Source organism: Primulina eburnea, chromosome 3 (assembly GCF_022965805.1).
Source record: "Primulina eburnea isolate SZY01 chromosome 3, ASM2296580v1, whole genome shotgun sequence".
NCBI classification, from domain to species: Eukaryota; Viridiplantae; Streptophyta; class Magnoliopsida; order Lamiales; family Gesneriaceae; genus Primulina; species Primulina eburnea.
This window is the reverse complement of record NC_133103.1, coordinates 11,839,551-11,851,447: the sequence shown is the minus strand read 5'-3', so window position 1 is coordinate 11,851,447 and position 11,897 is coordinate 11,839,551. Positions and strand designations below refer to the sequence as shown.

Below are 11,897 nucleotides of genomic sequence, written 5' to 3'. Positions count from 1 at the left end.
GATTTACTTTCATAAAATCAAATTTTGCAATAAAACTGCTTGAAAATTTATAAGGCTTCGTATTTTATCATATAAAAATCATGGCTTGCGGCCCAGCCCAATTCAATCCGTGGGAGCAGAAAAGAAGAATATGTGAGATAAAATCATGCCCCAACCAAAAAAAACATATTAACTATCGTGTTTCATATTTTAAATATTAATTTAGCTCGTAAATTTTATTACAAATTACTAACACAATATCATAATAAAAATATAATACAAATTTAAAAATTGAGATTTTTTTTTAAAAAAAAAAAAAAAAAGTGATAAGCTCGACGCCTTATACTACATGTGTCATTATGGGAGTCTTTTGGGCCATATTTTTGTAGACAATCAAATATAGGGGTAGACATGCCAATAACGAGACAGTTTCCAATTTGAATGCGAAATCCGAAAAAGAATCTCCTCTCACCATTTTAATTATTGCCAAAATACCCCTCCATTAAAAATCATCGCAAGTGTCCCGCACGCTTCTGCATTCCGGTGAAATTACTCCTCCTATCGGCTTCGCAATTTGCGAAATTTCTTCAATTATTTGCATCATTTTTAAGTAACTAATCTTTCGATCTGTACATTTTTTTGTCTATTTCACTAATTTATTTTTATTGATTGTGCTTTTTTTGGTTGGTTAATTTAAATTTATGATTCGTCGTAGCTTAGTCTTCAATGGCATGTGTTGAATAATTGATTTTTTTTTTTAATGATTTGAGTTCATTTACGATTATCATAAGCTCTGAAATTTAAACCACTGTTTACTATAAATATTACTAAAAAATAGCTATTTATGATTCTCCGTTGGGTTTATGTTGGATAATCTTTGCTCATTTGTTGCTTTACTTTCTACATCGTTGATGCTTTTGCATCGAATCTATTTGAGCGTAGCTCAGGATGTTTTGATGAATTAGACGAGGTTGCCCCGACGACGCTGAATCATTTTTTTTTTTATGGAGAATTATCCTTTTTAGATGACCCAATCTTTTTTCTTCCAATTAGTTCTAGATTCGGTAAGCGCGATTTGAGCTCATTATGTATGATTTCCGCAAAAGCAAGCCTATTGTTTATGGAAAATGTTCCTATTTAGACTAGCGAATATGTAAGTCCCTTTGTATAGATGGACGTCTTTGAAAATGCCAATCAACTTAAAGTTCTGAATTGCAAACTAAAGGCTTATTTTCGAGCTATGTAACAGTTATACTCTGGACTGTATCACTCCTTGTATGAATAATGAAGTTTCCTGAAACTAAACTCTCAGAAACTAAACACGAGTTGGGAGTTTTATGTTCGTAGTGTTTGATGATCATGACATGTAGTGGCTTACTCTTAAGTTCCTGCGGCATTTCCCTTCAATAAGATGATTAATATTTGTGGTGTAGTCACTGGCCTAGGCTTCACAATTCAAACGAGCTGCTATGTTGTTTTATCATTTGCACATCTTTCAGTAGTTCTATTTATTCTGTTTGGTGTCACCTTCTCGTCCCATCTCCAGGCAATCTCCGTGTTTTGTTCTTGTCAATATTTCCAGGACTTCTTTTGTTATCTGCCGATTCATCCGTTTTTCTTGTAGGTGTCAATCAAATTTAAAGCATCGGTTGTTACTCTTAGTATTTGAATCGTCAGAAATGGAATTGAATCCCATAAAAGATGCTTTTGATCGTGTTACGAAGAAACAGAAACTGTCATTTTCAAAATCTCAAGAAATAATTGAACAGATCGGACAAGAAATAGAACATGCTTTATCTAGAATACAATCAGCTCAGGATTCTACAACTCCAACTGACTATAAGTCAGTCCTCGATGAATTAAAAACGAGGTTAAAGGAAAGAGGTTCACTCAGCCATTTGGAAGGCACACAAAAAGAACTGAATATTGCTTTGAGCAAGTATCCCAAGCTTCTTGAGAAGTCCTTCAATCCTGACATCTCAAAGGCTTATCGTCATGTTGATTTTGATTTCCACACTGTTAATCAAATTATCGCCAGCCACTTCTATCAGGAAGGCCAATTTGATATTGGTGATTTATTCGTAAATGAGTCGAAGGAACCTGATGCTGCTGCGAAGAAATCTCCTTTTCTAGAAATGTATCAATTACTGGAGGCCATGAAATTTCGGAATCTGGAGCCTGCTCTGAAATGGGCGACAAATAATCACGAGCTCCTTCAACAAAAAGGATCTGATATAGAATTTAAACTTTATCGCCTTCAGTTCGTGGAAATCTTGCAGAAAAGGGGCAGAGACGAGGCTTTAAAGTATGCTAGAGCCTTTTTGACCCCTTTCGCATCCAATCATATGGCTGAAATCCAAAAGCTCATGGCTTGTTTATTGTGGGCTGAAAGGCTCGATTCATCACCGTACGCTGAACTACTTTCCTCCATACACTGGGAAAAACTAGCCGAGGAAATCACAGAACAGTTTTGTCATCTCATGGGACAATCAAATGAGAGTCCATTGGGAGTGACAATTGCAGCTGGTGCTCAGGGGCTGCCTACCCTTCTGAAGCTTATGAACGTGATGACAGGCAAGAAGCAGGAATGGCAGTCTATGAAACAGTTACCGGTACCTCTTGATTTGGATAGAGAGTTTCAGTATCATTCGACATTTGTATGCCCAGTGAGTCGAGATCAAGCAAGTGATGAGAATCCTCCTATGCTGTTGTCATGTGGACATGTACTATGCAAACAATCTATCACCAAGTTGTCGAAAAATAACAGCACAAGGCCGTTTAAATGTCCTTATTGTCCCGCCGAAGTCGAAGCAGGTCAGTGTAGGCAGTTGCATCTCTGACAATGTTAAATAGCGTGTAATGATTGTTCAAGATCCTTAATTTGCTTATTTACACGATCTTCCGAACTCAAGCTCATTACATATAAAAAACAAACATGTTTGCTTCTCGGATGAACTATATTCACGTAATTATGAACTTAGTGTTGTTCAGAGTAGGTTTATCATGATTATATTTCTGCTTAGTTGTTGTGCAACTTAATGATGGTCTATTGTTTGATGACCTTTATTCAAATTTTAATTCCAAACTTCTTGGTGTTATTTGCGGTTATCTTTCTTTCTGATTATCATGTGTTTTGAATTTGAATCTCATTGATTTTCTTTACTTAAATCATGCTTAATAGCTGTATTCCTTTATGTTTGTGACACACTCATTTTATTTCAATCTATATTTGTATTTCTTTCCACTTACTCATGGTGTGATCAAAGAGGTAAAGCCACCCACTACAATAGCTTTGGTCTCTTTCTTTACCATTTTACTAGCAACTTTACCAAATAAATTTGCTAATTACTTCAACACCGACTAAATTTTTTGCAAGAATTTCCCAACATTTACTATTCGAATAAATTGTTGATAATGGGATGACCGCAAGGATGTGTCCATGAAATGTAGAATTTTTTTATTATTTAAATTGAATGATGCCTTCTAAGATAGGCATGGATCATAAAAACTAGTGTACCGACGCACGCGCTGCGTGCTTCTATAATATTTTTTATAATTTATTTGATTTATATTTAAATGAGGATAAATATATAATTATAATAAATAGTGAGGGACTAAACTGTAATTTTGATATATAAATTAAAAAATAAATTAAAAAAATGAAAAAATGCTCTCTATAGAAATTGAACCGTTAACCTATACTCTTAAGAACAAAGACTCTAACCGCTGAAGTACATATAACTTACATTCAAATTTTAACATTTTATTAATATATATAATTAATAAAACAGACCATGACACCAAAGTTAGTTACTCTAAGTGCCTCACCCTTAATAAAATGGTATAGATGAGGAAGCCGGGGGTGAGGCGAGTTGAATTAGTGTGTGATATAGCAGTGTGTTTTGGGGAACTATACGAGTTTTTTTTATATAAAAAGTATGCATGAATTTTTTTGGGTACAAAAGAGATAAAGAGACGTCAGTATTTTTAGTATTCAACCAAAATATCATATAAGATGACACAGGCAAGCTTAAAATGAAACTTGTACAACAAAACTGTAGGCTTGGTCTACGCATCCAGTTAGAAACAATTTTATACGGATGGTGTGCAAGAAAAAATGAGGTATATTCCTTGCTATATATATATATATATATGTATTGATTTTCTAATTCAAACAACTAAAAAAAACATTGATTTACGTGAAAAATACGTGTGTTTTGGACGACAATTATTTTGTTTTAGATATTGGGTTGGGTTTTGTACATGTTATGGAAGTCGGTGTCATCTGCGTTTAATGTATCCACCATTGACCCGTAATATATTCTACTTTTTGAGCCTTATTCTTTATCTAAGACAGATTAAAATTGGAAAGAAATTTGGTTCCTCACCAACTCCCACTCTCCCTCCTTATAGCTTTTGAGATGCGTAATTTCAGGAATCCACAAAAAAAAAAAAAAACTAAGAAAAATTTAACTTTTGAAAATCGTGCGAGTAAGCATGATATTTATATATATATATATATATATATATATATATATATATATATATATATATATATATATATATATATATATATATCCAAGCATAAGCATATTTTTACAATTCGTAATAACATTTAGGTTATGACTAAAACGTTACGGTGGCATTGTTCCAATGGACGTAATAGGTATTGGTACTCACGGGAGATTTAATGTCCGATTCCAGCAAGTGTTACGAGTACATATGCAGTCTTCGAATTTTTCCTGAGCCTGAAATCACGAAGAATACCGTTAGAAGGGGGTCGGGAGGATGCCCCGACGTAGCTCCTCCGACACTCAAATCAGAGACTGATGATATGAGGAGAACAGCTAAAGGTGCTATTAAAAAATAATGTATTGAATGTTTGAGTTATACACCCGAACATGATATTATCTTCACATGTCGTATATAATATACAATACAAGTTGGCTACATCTAACTTTTGGACCCGTTCCCTAGACCACTAAAATAAAAAGAAAAATACTCTAGTATATTATGACAGATCATGATTCGACTATATATATTTATTTACTAATCAAAGAATTAAATTAAAACTTATAAAAAAATATAGAAAGATACCTAATACCACATTGCATATACCGATCCGCAATAATGTGATCGTTATAATAAGGGTAAGTTTGTGAAAAATTCATCTGCACATCTTTGAATTAAAATTCAGTACCTCACCATATTTTTTTAATATTTAGTACCTGACAGTGATTTAATTTTAGTTTCAACTACCTACACACCCAAAGTTACAATTTTGCCCTTTTATTATTTAAAAAATATATAATCTTATCCACAAAAATTACACATCTTTTTTCATCTAAAATATAATTTTAAAAAAAATTTGTTTTTCAATTATCATGGAATTAGAGTAAATACTTATTTTGACATACAAAGTACCTATTACGTGGTTTTGGATACTTGATTTCGCTTTTTGAATATTCAAAATATATAAGAAAATACTATATTTTCGAGTAATCGCCACAAATTTGGTTATTGTTGGTCTTTTCATGAAAAATCAATTATGATAATTTATTCATGTCATTTTATTTATATAAAAAAAAAAAACATAATTCACCACTCATTTTAAAATAAGATTAGATATTTATTTTAACTTACAAATACCTATTTTAGAGTTATAAATGCTTAATTTGGCTCTTTGAATACTCCAAATGTGTAAGAAAATATTGGATCTTTGATCAATCACCATAAATTTTGTAATTGTTAGTATTTTCATTGAAATTGTGTTGGGTTGACTTATTCATGTCATCTAATTTTTGAAAAAAACACAGTTTCTCACTAATAATTGAATTAGGAAAAATACCTATTTTGACCGATAAAGTACTTATTTTGGGGCTACAGATATTTGATTTGGCTATTTGAATACTTCAAATGTGTAAGAAAATACTTGAGTTCAAATAATATTAAGTGACTTTTGATGACGTCATTTGTGAAGTTAAAATGTGATACCTATGTTGGTGCAGAGAGTATCTAATTAGAGTCTAACAAATACATGATTTTACTCCCTAAATACTCATATCCAATTATTTGAAGATATGATCAAAGATGTGCAGATGTATTTTTCACAAATTTACCCTTATAATAAATAGGTACAATTGTGTATTTTTTGGTAGAAGACGAAGTTAAGGAGAAGTGAGATTTTGTTTAGATGTGACGAGTGTACAATTGGAGGCAATGGTTGGTGAAAAAAATGTCTCTCGTAATTTCCAAATCATGAAGGTCCCTATATTCCGTAAGAAAAAGGGTCCCTCATTCAAACAAACGTCTTGTCCTTATGAGTGTAGGCCCGATCTCATCATGTCACCATCATTTCAGTGCCTAAATCAATGCAAAATTCTTGTTATTGAATGTGAAAAAGGGTAATTTTTTCAAAGCATGAAAAAGGGTATCCCTTTCACCCAACTTCATTCAGAGTGTTGGTTATGGAGTTTCTAGTGTAACACAATTGTTTCTAGACCTGACCAACGGTCCATTCCGGGTTGGATAAGACCTGGTAGATTAGGATAGTATAGATCCCGACCTTAGACAGTTACTATTTGGGTTGTGAACCTAGCGGATCAAGTCAAAATTTTATTTACTGTCGGTTCAGTTCGATCTATTTTTTTCAAACATTTATTATTTGTTAATAAATATTTTATAATTTTAAAAATAATAAATAAAAAGTGGAGTATACTTACGTAATTATAACTATGTAAGTTATCTATATATTCTCTTTTAATGCAGAGAAATCCAAGATCATGTAGTTTGCTTACATTTATGAGTGACATTGTTCAACAACTCACATTTTCTTCTGTCGTTCTGGATGTTTTCTCAGTTTTTTTTTTGTCTACTTCATCACTCTTAATATCTTATGTTTAGGTAGTGGCTTTTAACCAAATATCGAGCAAGCATTGAGCTCCAAATTTTCCGGTCTTAAGTTATAATATTTCTCATCTAATATATATCTTCTCATACTACAAGTTCCTGATTGAAATTTGAGGATTTTCGCGGCCGACTGGCCATATATTTTAAATAATAATAATAATGCCAACTTGAGGGTCGACCCGTCATATTGACAATTTTGAAATGATAAAATCGTAATCAACAATCTAAGTTTGGTTACGACTTACGATAGCTCTATCCAAACTCATTGACCTGGCTAACCTGTTGATTATCTTGGTTCGACCCCAACCCGAATCATGACGAGGTCTACTTGTTTCTTGTGTTTGAAAAAGTGATTGGGTTGTATGATGTCGTCATATTAGAATTCACATACCATTTTTTTTAGAAAAAGTTAATAAGTAAAAATTCATTCAATGTGTTCTTTTTACCTTTTGCTCTAAAAATTAGTTAACGCAAACAATGGGAAACTATTGGAAGAATTGTTAAGTTCTACACATTTATGGTATTGCTCTAAGTGTGTTTAAAACAATCTACATTTTATATTCTGAGTTTTTCTATTTTCCCGTGGACCTCATATGCAAAAGAGTAGGTCTCTTATGAGACGGTCTCACGAATCTTTATCTGTGAGATTGGTCAACCCTATCGATATTCACAATAAGAAGTAATACTTTTAGCATAAAAAATAATATTTTTTCGTGAATGACCCAAATAAAAGATATGTCTCACAAAATACGACCCGTGAGATCGTCTCACTCAAGTTTTTTTCTATGTAAAACTGAATAAGAACCAATAATACAAGTTTATGATAATGCATTTAAGTTGCATTTGGACGGAATGATTCGAGAAAATCCTTATATCATATTCATTATATCTATTTTTCTCAAAATTGGAATTACGCTTTTTAGATATCTTGTATTCTTAATTAGGAAAAAACATGATGTGAAAAAGAAATTAAATAGATCAAGGAAACAAATTAGATATTGGTCATTCCTATTTAATTCACCAGGTCCATTCCAAAAAACCAATTAATAGTCTAATAAATAAAGATACAAACAACACTAGTAAAAATAGATGAATAATAATTTAATAAAAAACAGAGAAAAATAAATACAAAAAGCTAAAAGAGCCACCACCTACCCCACACTGACTGCTTCTATCAATCATACTCTCTGGGGGTACTATATGAAGAAAGCGCCAAATAGTCTACCACCACTCGCGTCTTACTATTGCCACACCACTACGGCACAACATTTTTCCTACTTATTATTTCATAAATATATATTTAATTTAATTTAATTTTAATTAATTTATACATGCAATCTTTCGAAAGAACTAAAATCTCGCATTTTCAAATCCATGTAAGTCGCTAACTCTATTTAGCGATTTCTTCATGATGGCTAATTTGGCAAGCCGTTCCGCAGCTCTCCAGGCGGAAGTGGGCGTAAGCTGCTCAGCTTCCCTTTCGTGGCTGTGGTTAAGGTTGTTCCTTCTTTGCAGCGCCTGATCCTGTCTCCTCCAACTCAAATCCGCCAGCTCAGATTCCAACCCGCGAACAAATTCCTCACCCGAACCCGATTGCATAATGAGAGCCCGGGCTGAAGTTAACATGTGGTAAGCTCCGGCAATGTCGTTCCTATCGGTCATTCTCCTACTCTCGGCTAAGGCGCGAGTGGTGACAAAGAGGCATCTCAGACGTTGGGATTCGCGACTGGATGAGGACCCGATCACGCGTGGACACGGGATTAGAATTGCTCCTTCCTTGTCGTGTATCATCAGCTCTTGAGTGGACGGGTCTTTGTACTGGCATCGGACGGACAATCTCCGGTGGGACACGGTGGCCCCTACGGCGAATGAAGATGGGACTTTCAATTCGATCAACACTTCTCTCTCTTCGTTGGAACACAAGTCACCTATTATACACCAGCTTGACCCGGATCCGATAAAAATGGGTTGACCTCCGTGTGAGGAGTAAATCGCCGAGACCTCGCTGGGAGCCGAATCGGTCGTGAAACCCAGCTGAAATTTTAAATCTTGGACGACGATGCTTAGTGAGTTTGTGATACATTTTGCGAGAGTTTCATCCGGCAGCTCATTAATACTCACGTTTAGGTTCACGGAATGTAGTGGGATTTCTGAGAATAGTGTGTGTGACACCGGGGATCCACCTCGGTGGCTGTCGGAAAATAGCATGATGGCAGCGGCCGGGTTTTTCTCCCGACGGTCCTCCATGACTTTTGCAGCCTTTTTAAGCGAATCCATAGCGCTCGTGGCGCTGTCGTCCAAGGGGATGATGGCGTCGATTATTCGACGTGCAGACTTCTTTCCGGCGGTTGTCATTCTCCGTAGAGGCAATAAACGCTTTGAAGTTGAGGAGAATGCGACGATTGAGAAGCGGTCTGCGGCGGTGAGGGAAGAAACCACCGTTCTCATTGCTTTCTTCATCAAATGAATCTTTTCTAAATTCATGCTCCTGCCAACATTCACCACGGTCACCAAATCAATAGGAGCTCTGCGGGCGTGCTTCGTACTCGCCTCCGGAGCTCTGATTTTCAAAACAACTGCATAAGTTTCACTGCTTTTACCAACAGACACCACGGCCGTTTCGGACAGCAGACCAAACTCCACTTTCTGCATTTTCACTTCCTTCAAAACCACATTATTGGCAGCGAAAAAACCTGGGAAGTCGTCATTTATATCCTCGTATTCATCGGATTCGGGTATCGGGTTAAATCTTGCACCAGATGTTGGAGATGACAATGGCTCGTCATCGTTGTAGACCTTCAAGATTGGTTTTTTTACATCTCTCTTCTGTTCAAAATCTTGGGCGCGATTTTGAGTTGGGGAGGGAGTTGACGGCGAAAGATGAATTTCCTTCCACGTGGAATTGCAAACCGGGCATGTAAGCGAACACTGCTTCCTTACTTGGGCGGCGATGCACGGGAAATGAAAGCTGTGGCGGCACTCTGCCGTGAATATGGCGGTTCCCTGCCCGGTCTTCAGTGCCTCCAAGCAAATTTCGCACCTACTCTGCAAAAAGTACAATGACAAGAAAACATAAAAAAACAGAATCATTACTAAATTATGAGGAGCTAATATGTGCAAACAACTAAAGAAAGATTCCTCAACTTTAAAATCTCTTATCATTAATAAATATAAATAATTCAATAAAATTATCTACCTTAGATAGTCGGAGGCTTGATTTGAGCAGAGAAAAAGTGTTGGGGGAGCGAGGAGAAGAAGGTGTGGAACGAGTGAAGAATCTTGGAGCAATTCTCGTTTTGCAACGGAGTTTCGGACTTTGCGGAGCAGAACTCGCCTGAACCGCAGCATTCGGCCGTGCCGAAGGTGTATTCACGGTGGTTCGACACCGAAGAGTGGGGCTAGACACAGGCTGAGACTGCATCCGAGGGGTCGAAGGATTCGAGAAGAACCCACCAAATCTTGAGCCAATGGTCGGACTTGGATTGGTTTCAGATTTCTCTTTGATAATCGGAGAATCCCTTTCTCTATCTTTTGGAATCGAGGTGCAAAATGCTCTTCTCCATCCCAAAACCATTGTGTCAATTTACCAAAAGGAGTAAAGGCTTCAACTTCCTAAAATCTTGTAGTAGTTTCACAATCTAATACCTCTGATTTGAACTGGGATTTTGGATTTTTTGTTGGAAAAGTTGAGGAAGAAGACGATGGAGGAGAGCTAAAAGTGGATTTGGTAACAGAGAAGACAAAGGGGAAGAGTGAAGAAGAAACAGAGACCTAACAGAGATAAGAACAAAAAGAAAAACAAATCCACTCTTTTATATATATATATATATATTTATATTTCTCTAACTTCTCTTTCAGAATTTCAGGCATAATTTGACTCAAACCCAAAAAGATCACAGCAAAAGCTCCAAAATAACATTATATATATATATATATATGATCTGAATACACGAAGAAGGGTCTCTTTTCTTCATTTATTTATTCGAAATCTATTTAATCATATGTAGGAATCCGCGGTTCCTTTTTCCAAAATATGCATCATTTGGTTTTCCATTATATCGGGATTTGCAATTTTTAAGCTTTCAAGTCAATTGGTTTGGCCATTAGTTTTTGGTATTTTTATGAAAAATAATATGTAGCAGGTTATTTTATCACTTTAACAATTGTGAAATCCCATGCACTCACCTAAACATGTTATTTTGTCACCTGTTGTTGAGAAAGTCGCTTCGGATTTAATTAGATTATCCATGTCGACGATGTGAATCCATGTAAAAAATATACATCACAAAATCAAAAAATTTACATAAAGACAAATAATTGTGTTATAAATAAGCTGAGTTGCTGACTTTTACTTCTTTTTTTTATGAAGTTTACTTTCTTATTTGAATATAACATTTGTTTTTCTAGGAAAGACATATTATGTAAGGTGGGTTTTGAGTAATAATTTAAAAAGTGACTGGCGAACGAAGGTTAAAAAAAGTTTGAAGTCAACGAGGGGCACCTGACATACAAAGTAAGCCTTAAAATCGCAACCTTTGATCCCCCTTTCGCCTTAACCTTCGCTATCCCCAACTTTGTACTTCTTTTTGGAAACCCTTTTTCTGAATTTTTCATATCTCATTCTATTTTATTTATGTGATTAAATCCAACTTTATTTTATATATTTGCCAAATTCACATGGTTTTCTGACAGTGTTAGAGGTTGTACATTAGACCTATAATGCTAAATAAATTAGACATAAATTTTTGTTAGTACATAAATTTTAGCAATTTAAATGTCTTCTTATCTATTTTTTTTAAAAAAACATATAGTTGAAAAAATATTGTATAATATATATTCATTTTAATAAAAAATAATATTTTTTATTATATGAATACATATCTCATTAATATAAATCCGTGAGAAAATTCATATGATACATACTCTTCAATTCATATAAGATTTTTCACAAAACTTTATGTGAAACATATGTCAATTATTGAGACTAATATTCTACTTAGATCACCCAT

At 34.7% G+C, this 11,897-nt stretch overlaps 2 protein-coding genes across 3 annotated transcripts; one reads left to right on the top strand and one right to left on the bottom strand.

Moving 5' to 3' along the window:
* Positions 1-429: 429 nt before the first annotated feature.
* Positions 430-2,964, top strand: LOC140826432 (protein RMD5 homolog). 2 transcript variants are annotated; one of them, XM_073188733.1, is made up of 2 exons: positions 430-522; positions 1,604-2,964. In XM_073188733.1, the coding sequence occupies exon 2, from the start codon at positions 1,659-1,661 to the stop codon at positions 2,817-2,819; it is 1,161 nt and encodes a 386-aa protein (XP_073044834.1). In that variant the 5' UTR covers positions 430-522; positions 1,604-1,658; the 3' UTR covers positions 2,820-2,964. The 2 variants fall into 2 exon arrangements, with proteins under 2 accessions (XP_073044834.1, XP_073044833.1); XM_073188732.1 differs by having other exon boundaries at positions 433-589.
* A 4,997-nt stretch (positions 2,965-7,961) lies between these two features.
* LOC140826431 (E3 ubiquitin-protein ligase WAVH1-like) lies at positions 7,962-10,775 on the bottom strand. Its single transcript, XM_073188731.1, has 2 exons — positions 10,085-10,775; positions 7,962-9,933 (listed from the first exon to the last, which is right to left on the bottom strand). Exons 1-2 carry the CDS (start codon positions 10,460-10,462, stop codon positions 8,239-8,241), a joined length of 2,073 nt encoding a protein of 690 aa, XP_073044832.1. The 5' UTR covers positions 10,463-10,775; the 3' UTR covers positions 7,962-8,238.
* Between the last annotated feature and the right edge of the window lie 1,122 nt (positions 10,776-11,897).